This window comes from Streptopelia decaocto, assembly GCF_964273445.1.
Source record: "Streptopelia decaocto genome assembly, chromosome: 4".
NCBI classification, from domain to species: Eukaryota; Metazoa; Chordata; class Aves; order Columbiformes; family Columbidae; genus Streptopelia; species Streptopelia decaocto.
In genome coordinates this window covers 20,456,370-20,478,426 of record NC_138658.1, presented here as the reverse complement: position 1 = coordinate 20,478,426, position 22,057 = coordinate 20,456,370, and the positions used below count along the sequence as shown (strand labels likewise).

The window sequence follows — 22,057 nt, the reverse complement described above, 5'->3', positions numbered from 1 at the left end:
GCATGACTATTACATTCTTTTCACACTAGATCTTCTCAGTAAGAGAGGTTGTTCATAGTAGCTATATTATATGAAATACCAAAAAATATTGCTATGATGAACACCAAAAGCTCATCAAAAGACGAAGAAGGCAGAGACCTTGGGAAGTCCCAGGGTGGGAGGATGTGCATTTAAGAAAAAAGCCACCTCACCTGATACAAATATCCATCAATACAAACATTTTCAATTCATTTCAGAACAAGTCCAAAGACCACTGATAAGAAAACCTTGAACTTCCATTTACCTTCCTTAGGAAGTCAAGTCCCTGCCCCCCATCTTGGATTTATTTTTAAATACATAAGGATGCTTACAATATGTCTTGAGCATGTCTGATTTCCCACAATCTGCAAGAAAAAAAAGTGATATCATCATTATGAGGTGTGTCTCAAAAGCCTAGAGATTTCATATACCATTAATGTGTCATACCACAGAGGCATATTTTGTCAAGGCTATGTAAGATATTACAGCACCTTCACTTAGCTCTGCAGACTTTAACCACACTCACCCAACAAGACAGGCGAGTTTGGCTTATACAATACGTAAACAAGCCTTAGAGCAAACACACAGCAGAACAAGTTGAAACATTGGTTACATTAGTTAAACCTCATTACACCTGAGTAGCCTCTTCATTTCCAGTTATTCCCATTAAGAACACTGCAGGTTAGCAAGATCAGAAAATAACATTCACTCCTTCTCCATCGCCCCTGTTCCAGGAATACCTTGCACAGAGAGATGTGGCAGAAGAGCTGCGAGAGCTCACGGACAGCTCTGGATTCCTTCCAGGTTCCTTCCACCTCCATAAGCGGACATTTCTACCTTTTCCCTCCCAAGCATGGTCACAGCAAAACTCAAACATCCAGGCTGATGAGTTTTCACTCCATCAGGAGCAGCCTTGGTACCGTGAACTACATGCAGGAGCCTGGTGAGGTGGTTCACGCAATGACCTCCTCTTCCATCCCAACAGGCTCAGGTCACAGTATGGCATTTGCGACAGAGGTTGCCTCTTGCGCAGAGTAATTAACTCTGGTTTTCCACGCACCATTGTCAGATCATTTTGAAAACCAGAAAGCGGTAGCCCCAGCAGTCATATCACCGCTGTGAAGGTATCTCCCAGCTCCAAGTTCCTTCAGAGTTGCCTGACACAGGCTGGGAGAAGAGGACCAGCTAGGGGCTGGGTCCTGGGAAGACAATGCCAATGCTGAAGGAAGCACTTGAAGACTGCAAGGCTTTTTACTCTGCTCAGATGAGGGAACACACATGAGCAGATTCTGCTGGCTTCAGGGTTTGGGGTTTTGTTGGTTTGGTTTTGTTTGGTTGTTGTTTTGTTGTTATTGTTGTTTTTACATATTGATTTTATTACTAGAGTAGTGAGATCATCAAACCAAAGGAAAATTGGCTTTGTAGTTAAAGTTGCTTTCTTTTAGGAGCTGGCTTTCATATTTGTGTTTGCTTTTCAATCTCAGTGGAATTTGAATCATGTATGCTATTTGGGGCTTTACTGAAGGATGACCACAAAGCAACTCTGCAGCTGATACAGAAGACAGCAGCTTATCTTGGCAGCACTCCTAACAGAGCACAGATAATTCCCATGCTCTCCAGTTTGTATTCTGTCAGTTGTTCCTATGCACAAATTCAAGCCATTTCAGCCTTATGGACCTCCATATAGGCAAAGTTCTAGCTACAAAATAATCTCTTGCTCTACCCAGATTAGACTAAAAAAAAAAGTGTAATTGTGTTAAAGGCCGCTACGTGCTTTCCAAACAGAGAGATGGACAGTTTTTCAGGGTCAACTGTCCTGAAGACATCATCCATAGTCCCTTCCCTCAGTAACCTTCAATCTCAGAAAGACAGAAGAGAAATCGGGAAAACAGTTATTTCTGTTATTTTGCTCTTTAAGATGTTCGTGTTCTTTACCATCCTTGTGGGGGAAAAAGTTATAACTGTCATTTTTAAACCTGACAAATAATAACATGCCAAAAAATAACATGCCTAGAGTAACAAGTATATTCAATGCAAACATCCTCCTTGGCTAAAATCAAACCTTACTTTTATAGACGTAGGAGCATTTCACAAAAATACAAAGGTGAACAGAATAACCTACAAACGTTTGTTCGTGTAATGAAGAAATTAGCCTTAATTAAGAACTGAATGAAAAAAATACTCGAGTTCTAATAGTTCAGAAAATAATTTAATCAGTTCACCCCAAATTTAGCACAGAGTTTAAAAACAAAGAGAGAAATCCATTAGAACAGATAGGGAAAATAATGAGATTTAAGTCTCCATAAAGATACAGTGCAGTTATGAAAAGCTTTAAATACAAACTTCAAGTAGTCCAAAAGTCACAAATTATGAAGAAAATAATTAAAATAGTTGTTGCATTTAGAGATATGGAATATGGTCAGCAAGCCTGACCAAAAAAAGGCACCAACTATACTTTTTTCTGTCTGGAAAAAGTCTCCATGCCCACCCAACCACAAACACGGGCCATGTCACCTACCGGTTCCTGGAACTGCAACTCTAGGGCTCAAAAGACTTTATCATAAGGAAAATGTGGGTATATTTTAGAGGAATAGAGAATGTGAACTGCAAAGGTAGCTTCCAAGAAAAGGTAAGATATACTTTATTTGGCAGGGAAACGTTAATGATAGCAGCATACAGAAGGCAATTCAGAGGACAAGAGGCAGCATTTAGGAGCAGAGAGACTGGAGGACGTGCTATTGATGTGAAGCGTGCATAAAAAGAGCATGGGAAGTCATCCATGGACAGGTCAATGGCAAGAAGGAGAAACAAAGAGACTCCCAAGGGAAAGCAACCCCCCAAAAACATAAGAGAAGCAAAAGACTGATACCTTTTAGTAGAGACATTAATCAAGTTACCAGAGTAGCAGGATATAGTGTCACGAGGCTAAATACAAGAGCTCAAGCAAGGAGTTATTGATTGTTTCTAAAGTGAATAAAGATGAAAGGGGAAAAATCTGAAGAATGAACTAACTACTGGCACAAGTATCGGCTTGGAAAAGGTTCCCTGATCTCGGCAGGCATCTGCAAGAGTCACGAGGAAAGACAGAACCAGGCAGAAGCCAAGGCTTCCCAAACAGGGAAATGTACCAGGAGATAGTTTTCTGGGAAGGATGTTGGCTCTGAATTTTGCTCCCGCCTCTCCCTTACAGATGACCTTCTGGGCATACTGCAAGGCTTATTTATTTACCGAGGTTTTGCCTGAAGAATACAGGGATAGGCATGAAGATTTTTCCTACTAGGAAGGCAAAGGGATTATCTTTTGTTGGCACATCACTAATTTCTAAGATGTTTAGGTTGTTTTAACTAATATACACAACCCAAAAGGTTATGGTAAAAGCTGAAAAATATACATTGTGGTTTACTGTATCTGGGATATATACTTATTTGGACACTGAGATGAAGATTTACTGCACTCAGGGAAAGTTCAACATGTTACTTCAAATTATTTCGTTAACAATACTTAATTTTTAATCTAGAACTGAAGCAAGTTCAAAGGACTTTCTCATTTTGTTTCTTTATGTTAAGACAATACAAGACCAACAGAGCTAGGTTTCAAGGAATGTGCCCTTATTATCACACAAAATAATCACCCAAAACAAACTTTCTGAACTATGCTACTGAAACCTTAAAGACGGGGTGTATTGAGATCATCAGGCAGAACCCAACCATAGGTAAACCTGTGAAGTTACCCTTGTACATCAAAAGCTACAATCCGCAATTGCATCTGGGGACCTTTTTCCACAGGCAAGTAAAAAAGTGTCTGAATGGTACTTGGGAACAACTGCAGTTCACAGAAACTACATTCAATGGCCTCAACCAACTTGCTTCCATCAGTTTATTTTTACCTACACAGACAGCAGTTCAGGGATCTTTAAAAAAAAAATAATAATAAAAAAAAAAAAATCTGTGTGCGATGCTGCACTTTTTCATGAAAAGCCAAGTTTAACACATTGAGTCAACAACTTCTGTTTTGAAAGGGTTCAATTCTCCAAGGACATAACTGCTTTCCCCAAATGATGCAGACGTGTCTGCCACTGTCTGGGACAATTCAGAGACTTGTTATTCACTGCTCCGTTGATTTCAAAATCAGACTACCCCTTCAAAAAGTTGCAGAGACTATGACATCACATTTATGATAATTTATTGCACAATTACAGTGGCTACATCCTTGGATTTTATTTCGTGGGAAAGCATGTTTCTACTACAGTCTCAACCATTTTCTTGGCTTACGTCTGCTCTCAGACTTAAAACTTTTGGTATAAAGTCCAGCATGACTTTTTCATACCACTAAGAAGGTGTTTTATAGCAACTTCAGGATGTGTAGTTCAATTGCCTAAATAAATATTTGCATTTTAAATTGAGACTTACAGGAATTTCACAAGCAACTCACAGAAGCACTGCTTAACTACTTGCAAAAAGTAACACAACCCTCTACCAGATTTGGCTTTGACGCTACTTGTGTCGTCTTAAAGAAACAAAAAGCCCAACATTCTTCGAGCAGGCAAGATTGTCATCTCCTTAGATGAATTACAGTAATGCAATCACTGAAATTCAGTGCAAGAGAATAATTTTATCACCTCAAGTTCAAATGAAAAGATATGTACACCAATGTGAAATTTATTGACTAGAACTGATAAAAAAAATATTACCGTACAACATTAAAAGACAACTTAAAGTAATGCAAAGGATTGAAAAAGTTGGTTTCATTATACTTTGGTCAGCGTTATCTTCATTCTAGACAGAAATACTTTATATTACAGGCTTAAATTAAAAGGCTTGTAATACTATAATTACAGGACCCAACCCTTACATTTTTGCTTCTGATTCAGCAAAACTTTCACCATACAATGTACAAAGGACACAAAAGTATTTTCTATGTTATTTAACATGGCATTTGTTTGAATATGTACTAATTAGTTTCAAGAATTCCAAAATGCACGTAACAAACAGATAAAATATTTTCATATAGTTGTTTCCACATTCCCGCACGGTATAGTGTTCTCAAGAAACAAGCTGCCATCATTTTAGACTGGAATTATAAACAAAATACCGTCACCTATCACGCTTCTTTCTTCCCAATTCCCTAGCATCGTTCATTATCCAAGTCACATGCCCAAGGAAATTACTTTCATACCCCAAATAGAGAAAACTCATTTCAACCCCAGCCATCTTTGTGGAAAGAAATTATTTCATTACATGTAAGGAAACTGTGTAAGTGGGCAATGACGGCAGAACAGGTGTCCAACTCATTCAAACCTTTTAGGATGAGCTATCAGGTAAAAAAAAATCTCTCAAACTTATCTGTCTGAGAAACTCCATCCTTTACTGACCAGATAAAAACAAACTGCACAAGGGAAAACCTCGTGACCTTGTGCATGTGCAACCTCAGCCAGGAGAAACTGGAACATGAGGCGTTCCTATGGCATGTAACAGCAGGGCTCTTTTGCTTCAACTGTCTTTTCTGAAATGGGTATTAAACTAGGCTAGAGTAATATTCTATTGCCTCGCTTTATCAGCACAACCTGCCGAAGTTTTTTTTTTTAAAAACAGTTAGAAAACAAAACAAAACAATCATTGGCATGGAGAATATGCTTCTCATGTTATATGAAATGCAGTCAAAAAAATCAAGGTAAGTTGTAACTGCTGAAAAGAAGGCTCTCTTTTACAAGAAAGAACAATTAAGAAGTCAGCATAACAATCAGGCTGTTCTTACCTCATCTAGTCTGTACTAAACAAATTTGACTTATTTTCACGCCTTTCTCAACTTAGTAGCAGGAATCAGAGAGGGAAGTGAGGATGCACAGCTGGGCAGAAAGGTACAAATGCAAAGTCACCAGCAGAAAGACTGGACCCTTCCCCTGCATTTACCAAGTTACATGCATTTAACAGTTCCACTTGTAGTTGCGGAGTAGGAGCTGTAGCGTTCAACACACTGTGAGACTGGTCTATCATGATTCAAGATGAATTTTCCCCATGAAGGACAGAAACCAGCAGAGAGAGTGTGCATCAGGAGAGATGGGGGTCCTCATGGATGTAAGCTTGTGTCTTCTCTGCATCACACTGGAGTCACAGACAATTTAAAACAACAACAACAAAAACAAAAAGCAAAAAACAAAAACCACACAACTAAAACAAAACAAACAAAAAAAAACCCCACACAAAGGATTTTCAAAGCTTAGAAAAAATAGTAATAATAGGAAAAATTAGGAAGACACTCATCATTTTGCCTCTTTTACAAATATGGCCTAAGAGGTCCAGCAGGCTGATGGAGGCAGATCATGTATCCCAAAGTATCTTGCATTATCATCTTGCCTTGTGGTGAAAGAATCCAAAAAATGAGCAAAGCTTCAGTGTTACACCAGACAGTGCTTATCAGAAGTGACTGATTAAATGGCAGAGCCTGTGTATCTCAGCAGCATCCATACATACAGTATATGAGAGAGAGGAGAGGCAACACCACCAGCAGGAAGACTTGAGGCAACCTGGCTGCTACTGTTGTTAACTCCAGAAGCTCCTCGCTCATTGTTTATACTGTTTTTATCATCCGCTACCATTCACCTGCTTGTCCTGATTGGCCGAGCAGCTACAGCAGTTTAGGAGATTGGAACGACAAGGAACTCCGCTGGCCACAGAAGCGTGCAGTAAGCAGCTTATCCCGCCCCTACACAAGTGTATTAGCTTCCCAAGCACATTGCCAGAGGGACCCCCCCACCTTCATTAATACACTTTCAACTTTGGAGAGGTGCCACAAGTAAAATGTTTGTTTACTGCAGGCAGGAAGAGGTACCTATGATTCAGATATTAGGAAGTGACAGGAAGGACTAAATTATGTGATTTAAAAGTAGGAAAATAAACAACAAAAAAAAAATGGTTGCAATGAGAGGAAGGAGGAGGAGGAAAGGACATGAGACAGAAGTTTTGGATCTCTCTCACTTGTGCAGGGCTGAAGCCATCAGAGCAGAAGGAGGCCCCCATAGCATTTCTTCACCTTTTAACCCTCATCCTAGAGCCCCTGGCCAGGGACTTTCCTTCTTCGCACTGAGTAAGAAACATCTGTCCAGTTCAGTCTCCCAGTTGAAAAAAGACAAATCAGAGTCTTCCTTACTCCCTATCTTGTTTAAGCAGACCGAGATTTCAGAGAGGAGCACTCCATCCGCCCTCCTTTCAGGCAACAGCTACCAGAAGCAAAGGATCATAAGGCGGACAGAAAAGCGGCTCATTTTCCGTGCCAGCTAGGGGAGGCAGGAACACACTTCAGCTCTGTTGGACAGAGCTGGTTGCAGAGACCGATAGGAAAACCTCTTCCCGTAAGCAGCAAGCGGGAGAAGCGCCCCGATGGGAATAGCACTGCCTTCCCAGCAGTTGCTGGAAGCAAACTGGGCATCTCAGCTGTGTTGCTTGCAACGTTGCACCTCCCCTAGACCGTTTGTTTGGTCGATTCTCAGCAGCACGTATCTAGTAACAATTTTAAGTTGTAATTATGCAGACTCTTACTGCGATTTGACCACCTGCCCATTCCAAGACTAAAACAGTAAAATAAAAGGTTTCAGTCACAGGCAGTTATGCCTGCACTGTAACAAAATGTCACCAAAGAAAAATAATCAAATTTATGTAATTATGATGATGGTGCCTCACTTTTATAATCAGTGAAGATGTTTCTGCCACTCTCTCTATAAATCAGACAATAAATTCCTACCCTTTTTCCCCCTCCCCCATCCCTGACCCTGGAGCTGCAGAGATGCACAGATAAACAGAGCTCTCAGGTCAAGGAAAAACGCACAGGAGTGTGAATTAACTTAGCACTGAAGTACATACACACCATAGCAGAAAACTTTGTAGTTACTTGTCCTGGGACAAATTTACCCTGGGATGAAAACAGGGTTACGTTTCCCAGTTTACACTAATGCGACATTAGAATGCTACTCTTCTCTTTATATCTTCCCCCTGCCCCATTTCTTCCTTCACCTCCCTAAAACTCCAAAAAAGAGAAAACAGGTTTTAACCTAGTAATGACTGACCCCTGAGTCCATGTAAGTGTTCTGTCTGCTGACAGACCTTCAGTAGTGAAGAGTAACTTGTTTATTTTTCATAGTGCTGACCAGCTTATGCAATCTGACTTCATTTGTGCACACAGACAACTCTATCAGATAGGTCATTACTAAGAGCGTGACATGACTTCAGCTTTGAGCTTTAAGGGCATTATTTCACACTGAGTAACAAGTCATTAGACTACAAAAGTTATCCACATAGCGTGACGCAAATAATTTCAGCAATAATTGTGTAGAAACAGTAAATGGGAATGCATCAGAACATGCAAGATTCAGGAAGATACACTTATTGTTATACTTTATACCTACTCTTACACTTCTTAATCTCACTTAGCAACAGGAAACGTTTTTTAAACAAAAAGTTTATCTAATGCCACCATGAGAGCATCACCTAGTGTAACATCTAATTGAAAGGAAGAAACATTTCTTTAATGAAGAGCACCACAAGATATCAGGGAATTATATAACAAGTTATATATTCAAAAGGGATAAGTTTTGTTCAGTTTGTAGCTTACACCTCAAATCAAATTCATACAGATCACTGCATTCTACAAAAGCAGAACTGTCAATAGCCTGCCCCCGACACTTCCAGCATTTCAGTACAACTAGGAAAAGACCGTATTGCAGAGGTCCAACCAAAGAACTGGTTACAACACAACGTTTTAAAAGTCTCTTTTTGTCACACTCCAGATCCGCAAGTGCTCAAGCTTGCAGCTGAGGGATTTACTAGAGAGAGTGCAGAGGAGGCCACAAAGCTGGTGAGGGGCCTGGAGCACAAGTCTGATGAGGAGCAGCTGAGGGAACTGGGGCTGTTCAGCCTGGAGAAAAGGAGGCTGAGGGGAGACCTTATTGCTGTCTACAGCTACCTGAAAGCATGGAGGGTGTCGGTCTCTTCTCCCAAGTAGCAAGTGACAGGACAAGAGAAAATGGCCTCAAGTTGTGCCAGGGGAGGTTTAGATTGGATATTAGGAAAAAATTCTTCCCAGAAAGGGTTGTCAGGCATTGGAACAGGCTGCCCAGGGAAGTGGTGGAGCCGCCATCCCTGGAGGAGTTTAAAAGGCATTTAGACGAGGGTCTTAGGTACATGGTTTAGTGCTAGAGTTAGGTTATGGTTGGACTCGATGATCCTGAGGGTCTCTTCCAACCAAAACGATTCTATGATTCTCCCCAAAGCCATGGAATCTCCCACATCCCTGATGCAGGTGCTACACGGCAGAGCGCTCCACTGCCTCATCTGACCTGGGACAAGCAAGCCTCTTCTGCTTCACACTGCACTCCATGCCCTCTCCTTCTGCACACCCTGTCCCCCCCTTTTTAACTAAACTATGCAAGAACAAATAGCCAATTCATCTCAAGTCCATGAGTTACTCTGACATCCTCTCTCCTAGTAGTTTGTTGATAAAAAGAACACAATATCAATTCTCAAAATATCCATCACATAAGTTATCCTCACCACCTCTTTCCTAATATGCTCCTTACTTCTCAGTATTTGCTGGGAAGGGGCACACTTGCTATCAGCATCAAAGATGTTTTTAAGGATCACAAATATCTATATGCCTTTTTTTTTTTTAAATCATCACAACTGTTTGCTAAATTCTGTATATGAATTTTTGACTTCATCCTCCTGTGCACCATTCCCATAAAAACCAGGTGCAGCTTCTCTACTACGGCTGACCCCGCTTAAGAATCTACACAGAAACACAAATTTCCAAAAGCTGTAAAAGAAACATGTATCAAGTGTGAATGGATACATTTGTCTAGCACATTACATGACTCAGTGTGGTTATTCTTCATACAAAGGGAAAAATGAAAAACTGACACACTATTTTCAGAATTGATTCTTTCTTTATAAATGGCTGTCATCCCATTTGAAAACTTAAAATTCAAAATCCATTTTTCCTCTGATATCATGTGTATATTTACCCTTTAAATAACTCTCCCAAACAGACTGTAATTCTTGTGTGTTGATTGAATCAAAGGTCTATTTGAAGGCAAGGGTATTAACTGTGTTTGAACAGCTTCCTGTATTCTTATTCCATACCCCAAAACTAATTCCATGAACTCCTACTGTCAGCAATAAACACCTACAGAAGCTTTATGTTGTTTTTCATTCCCAAGCACCAGACAACACAGAAAAAAAAAAAAACAACACAAAAACAACACAACCCAAAGTCTCTCTATTTTTCACAGAATCACAGAATGTCAGGGATTGGAAGGGACCTCAAAAGATCATCCAGTCCAATCCCCCTGCAGGAGCAGGAACACCTACATGAGGTTACACAGGAATGTGTCCAGGTGGGTTTTGAATGTCTCCAGAGAAGAAGACTCCACAACCCCCCCAGGCAGCCTGTTCCAGTGCTCTGTCACCCTCACTGAGAAGTTTCTTCTCAAATTTAAGTGGAACCTCTTGTGTTCCAGTTTTTCTTTTTTAACTCTTCTTCTGAGGCAGAAGTGCCGAAGCACCTGGCGGCTGCTGTAACCCCAGCAAGAAGGAGGAATGTGCTGGTCTGCACCGAAACCCACAGCGTTCACGGTGGGGTGGGGACAGACTTACCCCGGAGGAAGGCAGCAGATCTGCTACCGCCCTGCCCCAGGGCTGCCCGTGCTGCAAAGTGGGTGGAGAAGCAGATCCGAGCTTGTGCCAGCCACCATCGCCACCGCCGGGTTATCTGCCCTCGTTTCCACTTACCAAGCAGCAGGACAACCAAAACTACCCGCCGGTTGGAAAACCCTCACGTGGAAAAGGGACAAAGACACAAGGCTGCTTTTCTCCTGCTGGGGAAGGTCACCCCTGGGTGGCACAGCACAAAAATTACCTCCTTTTTACAAGTAGAGAAGGCAAAGCTCTCTTCTGGCTTCCTAGAAATTCTCAGAGAAAAGCAGCAGCAAAGCTCCTGAAAAAGCAATCAGGTTTTCTGTGTGCTTTTAGTTTGGTTTGTGCTTTCTGCTGTTGTTGTTTCTTTGTTTTATATTTTTAAATCATTCTGCAAATAAGTCACTGTATAAAATAAGAATGAGCAAACGCTTTTTCAGTTAATTCAGTTCCCGGTGTGGGGCCTAAACTCAGCAGTAACAAGCTGGTATACTAACTTGGCACTGTCTCCTAGCACAAGTGTCACCTCTTTTTAAAGGTATGTTTTTACACATACTTATTTGTATTATTACATACAGATATTATGTATAATAATACACAAGCCATATGGATGTAACTGCCTGACTTTTTTAATTACAAGTTATTATATCACCAGTTCCAAGAGAGACAACTATCAGGCTGTCATTTATGTCAAATAACTGCCATTTACCTGAAAAAAGAGAAAAAAAAAAATGTGTCACCATAACCTCAGGGAATTTAATGTGTCATTTTGGTGCATAAAAATGCAAGTAAATATATTCCTTTTCCTCAGTTAAAAAAAAAATACTACATAAGATTTTTTTAAACTAAAAGCAAGGTGGCATGATCCAAAAGGCCTCAAAAGTTAATCATGAGAAACAAAACTTTTATCAACAGCTGGAAGCAAGACCAAACACAAGCACAAAAAGCAGACTACATAACCTTTTATGGGAGGCCAGGTTGGTTTTCTTTAAAAAAAAAAAAAAAATCAAAAATACAACTAGCATATTGCACCAAACAATATTTACAAAGCTAACACTATTTGTACAGCTATGAACATTTTTCCTAAAGTAAACAAGACAGAGAGTTCATAAAAGTGAAACGAGGATAGCCTGATCAGGAATTGATAAAGCAGGAATAGAGAAAAAACAATGCTTCATTTTTGGGCTGGAGATGGCAGAATCCCACCCACACCTTCCCCCCTCAAAAAAGCAAAATGTAGTATTGCATTAGAAATACGTTTTTGTATAATGAAAAGCTGAATTCACATTAGAGTCCCTAAATGAGCAAATTATATTTGACTAACAATATTCACCTGCACACAAAACATACCTGCCTTGACAAGATTGTCCCTTTCTGTCTGATCTTCCCGCCTGCCTTGCTCAAGTAATTTGCATAACTTCTGTCCCTCCTAATGAAATACTGCAATTAAATTACAACAGTTAAAATTGCTTCTATTGGCAATAAAATGATTAGTCATTGAAGCACGGAAAAATTTAAGGTCAATTTGAAAAAGTCTCAAGAGGACTATGACCTCAACACTACAAAAGAAGTTGGGATGAAAAAAAATAAGGAGGTATGTCTTTGCTTTATGTTTTTTTGCTCTATATTGAAACAGAACCTGCACCTCAAGTGTGCTCTCCTTGATTTATGAAAATATTCCACCCAGAATAGTTTGGTGACATCTATTTTTAGACTAGAAAAAGGTGACAGCAGGACTAAACAAGTATGAGATACCCACGCCAAGGCTATCTACAATACACAAAATTACCTTCTCCCTTAAAATTACATTTTGAACCACTGATGTTCCTTTCACATTTTGCCAAGACTTTTCTCAAAGCCATGAGCCAAATTTAATGAGAAATACATGTGTTCTAAATGTCTGAAAGATATTACAGTTGATTCTAATCATCTGATCCAAAAGTTATGTCAAAAAAAGGCTAAAGAAAAACAATTAAAAAATCCATGTCTCAGAAGTGTCCAAACCGTCATTCCAATATTTTTAAAATTCAAGGAGAAAGAAAAAGATGCTGGAAAAATTCCTCCTCTTCTCAATACATCCAACTCACATCTACTTCACACAGCTACCTTCCCTAGCACTTGGGCATACGATTCACCAAAAGAAACACAAAACAAGGTCATCTGCATACAACTGGAAGTTAAATTAATTTTATTTCATTATTTCCTTTGGTTAGCGCATTTGTTGCTTATACTGACTAGTCAATGTTGCAGGATTTTGTGCATACATGAAAGAGCGGCTACTATGCAGCATCAACAAAGCTGGATTTGTGGCACTGACTTGTTTTTCCACCTCCTCGCTCCTGCTCCCTCTTAGTTCTTCGTGGAACTGTTATCCCCTGCAACTACCTGCACCAAATCTTACCAACACACCTACCAAAACATGAAAGCACTATGCTGCTGTAAATCCAATTCAGAATTAACTCCAGCATTACTAGAGTCAGAATTTGACCATTTCCTCATCTATTATGGTCACACATTAAGGGGTACTATTAAACAGCTGTTAAGAAAAATTGTTCACATCAAGAAACATCTTTAGAATATCTGGCTTACTTCCAATGTCCAGCAGTTCACCTGCACTTCAAGAAGAATGGGACAATTTCTGTTACTCAAATCTCCAGCTTTCCTATCTACACCAAGAAAAGCAGCATTCAAGCAGTTCAGGTACTGTCTGAACATCCAAGCTCAGAAACATTTAAATTAACAACGGAAATCACTGTGGTACACTACATGAAGATCAGAATAACTAGCGGAAGAGACTTATCTTACTTAGCATATGTATTTGGACATCTCAATCTCTTTTACATACTGCCACCTGCTCTTACCCTCTGAAACGATCCCCTGGTAATTAACTCAGAGCATAGACCAGAGCTCAAGCACTGACAGCGCTGAAGCGCTGGCCGCAAAGTCAACACCAGCTGCTAATGTCCTGTCAAAGACGACAAACACTCGTACAATGAGTTCCATGCTCCGCAAGCGAGACTTACACCCAAAGAGCAAGCTGAGTAGATGGGCACATCCCCAATGTCACACCCGAGATCATTTCAGCATCTTCAGCTGGCACACAAAACAACATCACTTCCTTCTATAATCAACAAAAGCATTGTGTTTATTCATGCTTTCAAATTAATGGTTTAGAGTTTACTAACACATGTTGAAAAATAACAAAAGTCAAAATACTGCTTCCTGCACAGTGCACAGCAGAAGGGAAGCTTCCTTCCAGAATGAAAGGTTTCTGCACGAACACCGATTCCTGCAAAGTCCTCAGCAGCTCCTGGAGAAGCACAAGCAAGTTCAGAATATTAAGTTGGCACATAACATTACTTGATTACACTCATCTGTTTTCAGTTAATTTGAGTTAACCTGACCCAGCTTTACAGGGACAGCACTGAATTATGTCAACCAAGCTCACCTCGTTGTCTGGGTTTTTCTTCTGTAAATCAACTGGCTTCTTAAATGTGCTCACTATGCTGATGCAAGATCACAAAAAGCTTTAATGCAAACGGGTACCTTCCAGAAAAAGGGCTTTTGTCAGGCATCACAGCTTTTACCAGATTACAACTATTCTGCTGAATAAAACATTTCTTAACACCATTACATAGCTTAGCACATTTAAGTATTACTCAAGACTGAAGAAGCACCTACGTGACTACTGCCAAACAAAACCACAGTAAAATATTCCACTTTATTCCTTTTGTACCTATGCCGTCTTAGCCTATAGTTCAAACATCAACAACTAGCTTAATAGTTTGGCACTTTTTTTAGTCACCATCTGAGAACTGAGAACATTAAAATAAGACAATGCTTTGTGTAGCCTTGTCTGAATTATATCACTGCCCTTTAGGTCCTGGGGAGATCAAGCCTATTTCTCATTTTTAAATAAATGTATAATCAACAGGAACAGTCAAATAAAGTGTTCTTTCCCAATATAGCTTACATGAGATGTTTTTAATTAAGCTTTACCTTTTATAAAATAAAATATATTTTACTGTCAGGAGGACACATTAGAATACCGAGAATTATCATCTTCTCACTTAAAAATCTAAGCTGCTACGACAAAGTTTAGCTTCAATTACGGCAAACTTGATTTTAAAACTACAAAAACACCAATCTGCTCTTCATATTAGTCAACTTTCTACAAACCAGTTGCATAAACCCATCATCAATGCCCAAAATCCTGATTTTAGGCATATCCAGTTGTCATACCGAGCACTAGCCACTACCCAGGCACAAGTGCAGTAGTTTCAGGAGAGAATTGAGAACACTGTTCCCATTCCCTCACGCTTTTCTCCCTCACTTTACTAAGGACAGCTGTGTTTAAATATCTGGTGGTTTCTTAGCATAATGGCAGTAAAAAGTCCTCTGTGCTGCTACCACAAAGAATCGGCTATTTTAACTGGCACGTGCACAGCAGAACTGCAGTGTAGCAGAAAACCACAAAGCCAGGGTTTGCTATCACTTTTTAAAGGACAGAGTGGGGAAAAAGGGACTTCAAAAATAAAGGGACCTGAGAAGAAAAAGTACAGTAGTGAAAGGTGAGAGCAAAAAAGTTTGCAACAGAACAAGTGTGGAAATAAATTTATATATATATATATATATATATATATATATATATATATATAAAACAGGTATCAGAAGCTGTGAAATTTAGTAGTTCTCCATCCCTATGGACAAACAAGTTCTTTCATGTACTCATATAACCACTGTGCAGGATTTAGCCCCAGCTCCATTCTTCTTCTTCTCTACTAAATCCACACCCCCAACTTGGACCCCCCAGCCAACACCAAAAGTTACTTGTATTTTTCCTAGAAATCTACTGCTGGAAACAACCAGTCTATTCTAGCAAACAAACTGTTCTGAACACCAGCTCCAAGGGATCCAACAACAGGTGCCAGTGGTTATCAGAAAGTTACTTCCATATCAAAAATGCATGAACAAGACCTGAAAAGAGGACTCTCTTTAAGGGGAGGGGGCGAAGACACCCATGGCATTAAAACGTATATCCAAGGAAATCTGATTTTTCCACCTGCAGCACAGCGTTGGTTGGGTGTTCATCTTCTTTCCTTTTTTTACCCTCAAAATGATTGCAAGCTAGCTTTAATACCCTGTCCAACTGTTTCAGACTAAAAATTGAAGTCTCTGCAAAACACATGTCTATGTACTAGCTTCAAAGCACTCCTTTTCACCCACCCTAAGAACTGATACCAGATTTAACTGCAATTTCAGACTTTTTATCTTCCTTCCCAGATGGTAACCTGGATTTGCCCCAACACTTGCCTGCAAAAACTAACAGGGCGTGAAGTTACAATTTTCCATATATATATGTGAAAAGCACGCGTTGCAGAAAAGCAGTTTCCTACTGAAATCACTTTCCCATCTTTTTGTCTGGTGCAGCCCCTTGAAATGTCACCAGTATAAAATAGGGCTTTAAAAACACAGCTCTTCTGTGCCTCTGCGTGAGCACAGAATTACAGAGCGCATAAGCCAACACTTCGGTCGCTGCACTCAGTTAAAGTTCATTGTTTTAAGTGCATCAACTTCTTGTTTGCTTGGAGATGCTGATCGTGATATCAAGGTCACTTTATGTCTTCGAAGTGAGCATGAGCCTTTAGCCTACAACTGATCAGGCACCACAGACAAGCAGGAGGAATTTTAAGGAGTCCTCCTTTAAACGGTATATTTCTCTTACACAAGCAGATAATGCGCAAGATTTAAAATTATGACCTCATGGCCTACAGTGCACACATATGCTAACCCAAGTCATGCTTGTATCAGCTTGCCACACTATCACCTCCTTAAAAAGCAGATCCCACTTGCAAGTGGAAAAAAAGGAATTTTTAATTTATTTTTTTTTTAATGGGGAATGACCTGACCAAAGCTGCAGCCAGGGTTTTCACCTCAAAGGTTCTGATGTTATTCCAGTATGGAAGCAGAGCTATAAATATACTGAAAGGCCAGTTGTGTGGTAAAAAGCTAGCATATTTAGAGACTGATTTATGGTTTTGATTGAGGAGAGCAAACTCTTGCTTACAACTCCGTCCAGCATAACTGTGCGTGATTTAGAGTTTGGGCAGGAAATTTACTCAAACTTTAAAAACATTAATTCTGCTCTTAATTCCTACACATTGGTAAAGTGACATCCTCTGAATACACACATACAGACAGTGGATCAGCCAAAAATACTGCCCATGTCCAACACAGCAGGGAAGCACAGCCCTGCCATGACCCACCAGGACATTCCCTCTGCAAGTCTGATCCTGTGTCCTTCACAAGAACAGGATTTTTGGCACTGGGAACCAGAGAATGGGGTATCCCAAATATTATTTTTTAATTTAAAAAGAGTCCCATATCACCAGCTTCCTGGCATTTAAAAAAACCTGACCATAGCAACGACAGTTCTTTGAGAAGCGATTTCTAATTGCTAACATATGAAAATAACATGGTCACATTAAGACACACGTTCACAGATTCTCAAACTAATGTGAGGGTTTAGCTGCTTAAAAAAAACCCCAAAAACTGGTAACTGCAAAGGCCATTTCTATTCAAAAACCATCTAACTAAGTGTCTGGGTGGTTTTGTTGTTGTTGCTTTTGTTTTTTGTTTTTTTAAAGGCCCAACATGCTGTACCCGTTGCACAGACCCCACGAAGCGACCCGGGTGCCAACGGCAAGGGACTCAGCAGAGACGACTCCTGGCATCACCCATTGCTCCTACGTGACTTGACAGCGTCCCAGCCAGCACCGAGGAGCCCAGCGCCCAACAGCACCGCTGCTGCCCTGTCCCGAAATCTGCCCTCTCAGCAAACACGCTCCATTTTCCTGCGAACTCAGTGTCAGCTCCGCTACAGCCTCTGCTAAAACACTTACTTCTGAGCAACAGCAGGCTGGAGTTCAAGTAGAAAAAGGCACTTTTCTGGTAACTCCTTCCTCCACCCCTCCCTCCCTCTTTCCCGATGCAGAGGGCACAGGCCCCCCGGCCCCAGCGGGGAGGGCTCCCGGGACATCGCCGACTCCCGGCCGTCCCCGGGCCAACAGCTCCGGCCGCTCCCCCGCCAGAGCGGCTTTCGGGCCGCCGCACCAAGAGGAGTTACGGGGCGCCCCCCCTCCCCCCTTTCCTTCCATCAGGCACCAGCACCGGGACGGCAAGTGTTTACGTTTGAAAATACATATATACCGAGCCCCGGATCCAAAGGGAAGACGGAAAAACTCCGCCCCCCTCCCTCTCCCGACTCCCTTGGAACGGCGATAAAAGGCAGGGCAGAAACATCTGACCGCTCGGCGCCCCTTTTTTGAGGAAAAAAAAAATAATAAAAGACATTTTTGAAAAAGGGAAGGAAAAAAAAATAAAAGAAGGGGTAGCGGATCCCCGCGGGACGCACCGGGCAGAAGTCCCGGCCGAAACCGGGAGGCGGCCGAGAGGGCGGCTCGTCCGCGGCCGCGGAGCCGCCGCTGGGCCCGGCCGAGAGGGACCGCGCGGGGAGGCCGGGCCGGGCGGGAGCGGGAAGCCTCGCAGAGGGAGAAGCGGGGAAGGGAGGGAGGGGGAGCGCGGACCGCGGGAGGGAGAGGGCACTCACGTAGCGTTTCAACTTCTTCTCCGGTGGGGACTTTCGGAGCCAGCCCGAGCAGACCACCTCGCCGCCGCTCATGGCTGAGCCGCCTGCCCGCCGGGGCAGCCCTTCTTCTCCTCCTCCGGCGGCAGCAGCGGCGCCCGGCCGGGCCGAGCCGAGGGAGCCCCGAGACGCGGCTGCAGCACCGCGCCCGCTCCGGCCTCCCGGGGCTGCGGGGCGAGGGAAGGGGAGGGACGGGGGAGCGGGGGGTGTGTGTGTGTGTGTGTGTGTCTCTCACGCACAACAACCGGCCGGAGCAGCCAGCGGGGCTGAGGCGGGAGGTTCCCCCTTCCTCCTCCTCCTCCTCGCCGCCGCCGAGTCACACGAACATCGGGAGAGACGACAGGGGCGGCCGCCGCCCCGCCGCAACTTCAGCTCCGGCGTCCCAGGGCAGGATCAGGATCCAGCCGCCGCCCCGCGTCAGTGGCGCCGCCCCCCGCGCCGCCGGGACCCTCCCGCCGGGGAAGGGCCGCGGGGGGCTTCCCCTCCCCTCGCCCCGCCGCCGGGCCGAGCTCAGAGCCGGCCGCCACGGCTGCCCGGGCTCGCTCCTTCCCCTTCCTCCTCCCCCTGCGCCGGGAGGAGGGGATCGGCCAGTGCTCCTGCCTCCTTCGCCTTCTCCTCCGGGGGGAGAGAGGCGGGGCGGCCGAGACCGGGTCTCGCCGCGGGGCTGGGGCCGGGTCCGCTCCTTCACGACTAGCGTGGGAGGGGTTTATCTCGGCATTCACGGCGTCCCCTTCGCCGACCCCCGACCACTCTTCTCCAGGGCGGCAGCAGCTCCGCTCCGCGCCCCGTCCCGCCTGCTCCCGCCCCCAGCGGAGGAACCGCGGCGGCTCCCCTCCAAACTCTCCGCCGGAGCCTTTTCAAACAACAAGGGCCGGGAAGAGAGGGAGGGGACGGTGCCTCCCAGAGGGATCCTGGGAGCTGTAGTCGGCGGCCGGCGGGCCGCGGGGACTGCGGCGGCGCGGCCGTGAGGGGGACGCGGGGGATGGGCCCGGCGGTGGCCGGCGGAAGAGAAAAGGGGTGAGGGACGGGCCCGACCCCCCGCCCCGAACCCATACGGTGGCGGGTTTTGGCTTTGTTTTCGGTTCTGAAGGACGGGGCTGCGGAGCGCGTGGCGATTTGAATAACAAATATTAAAATCACGGCTGTAAACGCTGATTCTTTGAAAGGCACGGCAAAATTGTTGAGGTGGTAAAAAAAAAAAACAGCCCTATAAAAACCGTGTTAGAACAACTGGCAAGAGTAAACTCCTCTTATCGGGAATAAAAGTACCTTCGAAAAAAAAAGTTAAAAAGTGGGGGTACCAGCGCAAAAAGGCGAAACGCCGAGTGCGGTCATCTCCCGGGACCGGGGGGTGATGGCGTTTCCCTGGCAAGAAGCTGTAATTAGGAGCCGGCCTGTGACAGCCGTGATGGATTCATTAGGGTGGGAGCATCAGAAGGATTTTAAGTCTCCCCTGCAGTCACCAGCGCCTGCCCGCGTGGGTGCACCCCCCACCCACCCCGAGCTCCACAGCACCGCTCCCTACCAAAACCCCTAAAAAAAAAAGGAAAAAGAAAAATATATATACATATATATATATATATATATATAAATATATAAAATCCAGTTTCGACTGTTCGTGCCTGCTTATTGATATGCGCCATTTATGATATGACCATTTTTAAGCGGCGGGTCTGCGGGCTGCGAGAATGGTCCCATCTGGCTTCCCCGGGAAAGAGCCGCAGCCCCCGGTGCCGGGGTGGCCCCCGAGCGGGCCCCACCGGCGGCGGCAGCACCTCCCCGGGGCGCGGCGGGCGCCGCCTCGGCTCCTGCTGCCGGGAGGCGGCGGGGATCGCCCTCGGCCGGCACCTGGGGCGTACGCGGCTCCCGATGCCTTTTCTCTCCCCTCCTGGCTGAGGGCCGGGCGGTGAGCCCCTCGGGGCAGGGCTTACTGGTCTGTCTGCGCACAGATAAACACACACCGAAAAAAAACCAAAAAACAAAACCAAAAAAAAAAAAAAAAAAGAAAAAGAAAAAAAGGAAAGTGATTTGCAGGGCAACCCTTAACACTATTCAATTACCAAGGAAAGACAGAAGTCATTCCACTGTTGGTTCTTTCTGCCTCTTACACTCGTCCAAAAAAGATCTCCAAATTTTTTAAACATATATATTTATTTTTACAGATTATTTAACTGCAGGCTTCTGGCATGGGACCGCTGTGGTGGTTGTGAGCGCTGGTGCTCTTCCACTGCAGAGATATAGTCCCCCTAGTGTGCCGTTGTTGAAGGGAGCGCTGCGATACTTGCTGTGGTTCACCAAGGTATGTTGCATTAAAACGTTATAAAGCAGCGGCTGTAGCGTCTTAACACGGGTATTTGTAGAAATAACAGGAAAATTTAAGGTGAAAGCCTGAAGGCATTATAATCGGTGCATCAATTTCACCATAAATATTTTCAAAATAATCTTCATTCTTAGTGTATTATGGCAGGTAAAGCACTACAAAATATTAAAAGATAATGAAAGAACAAAATATTTTACCAGAAACATCTGAAAAAAGAAAAGTGGTGAGTGTTGGGTTTTATCAGTGTGAAAAGTGCACAGATCTAGCATCCAAACCATCCTCACGTACATTTCTCTACAGCATCATTTCAGCTGCCCCAGTGGGGCTATTAGGAAGAGTAAAAAAGTGATTTGATGTGCACAGTTGGTAAGCACGAACTCAACTTGTACTGTTAGGTTTAGATTTCAAGCTTGGTTTCAGTATAGCTCTTTTGTTTAAACCACTAATGCCATTGTTTAAGAATCTCAACATTTGAGATTATTTCCAAGTGTCAGATAAGACCACAAAATTTTCGAGCTTCCGTTAGAATCCTGGAGAAAATTTAGTATCATCAGAGCAACAACATGTGGAATCAGTATGAACTTACGAAAAATGCCATTGGCATTAGGATGTTGTAGCATGATCCAATGGCTTGTTTAAATCTCATTAATTAACTCGTGTCTTGAGGGTTAATCAAAGAAACTACAAGTCTTTTGACTTAAGCAGACTCTGTGGAGGCACCAACCAAACAAGTTATCTGGTCCAAAGACACAAAATTGTTCCTGAGTTCAGATTTCAAAACATCACATTTCTGGTTTGAAACATGTTGAAAACAGCATTAGCCTGGAGTCCAGCATTAGTTTGTCATATATTTGCCATATATTAGTTTGTCAATTCACTTTCTTGAAAATAGCTATCCAGAGACAAATTTTGTGTGTGGGTTTCATATGTGCCGTATAACGATAAATCATAGGTTAGGGAAAAGGCGTTAATGTCAAAAATAGCAATAAATAATAAAAACTGCCTTTTAGACCTTACCTTTTTGTTGAGTCTAGTGACAAGCCCAAACACTGGACATAAAAATGATTTATTGGATTGTTGAATTGGAGAAAATGCAATATAGCAAAGAGAGATTTCCAAGTGACTAGTTAAGATGATGTTTGATGGACTGCTCCCTTTCTAGTCGTGACGATGAATTTCCCTTCCTGCTCTCAGCCATTTGAGTCACCCATTTGCAGTTCCACCAGGGCTCTCACTAATCACCCTGAGAGAGGGCTGCACATAGCTCTACCTCTCTCCCCAAGTAAGTGAACAGCTAGAAAACCCAGGAATATTAATACATTGGGTTTCTGTGCATAACCAGCAATGCTCCACAGTTCATAATTCAGACATCCTGTATTAGGGTAAACCAAA

At 43.1% G+C, this 22,057-nt stretch overlaps 1 protein-coding gene across 6 annotated transcripts in view; it reads right to left on the bottom strand.

The window, feature by feature from the left end:
- Positions 1–19,158, bottom strand: part of GAB1 (GRB2 associated binding protein 1) — a 103,387-nt gene extending 84,229 nt beyond the window's left edge. For 2 of the 6 annotated variants that reach the window (XM_082051100.1, XM_082051103.1), the window contains exon 1: positions 18,310–19,153. In XM_082051100.1, the coding sequence (XP_081907226.1) occupies positions 18,310–18,381 (72 nt within the window). In that variant the 5' untranslated portion in view covers positions 18,382–19,153. Of the gene's footprint in view, positions 1–18,309 lie in introns of all 6 variants that reach the window. The other 4 variants (XM_082051101.1, XM_082051104.1, XM_082051102.1 and 1 more) reach the window with 4 other exon arrangements.
- Positions 19,159–22,057: the final 2,899 nt, after the last annotated feature.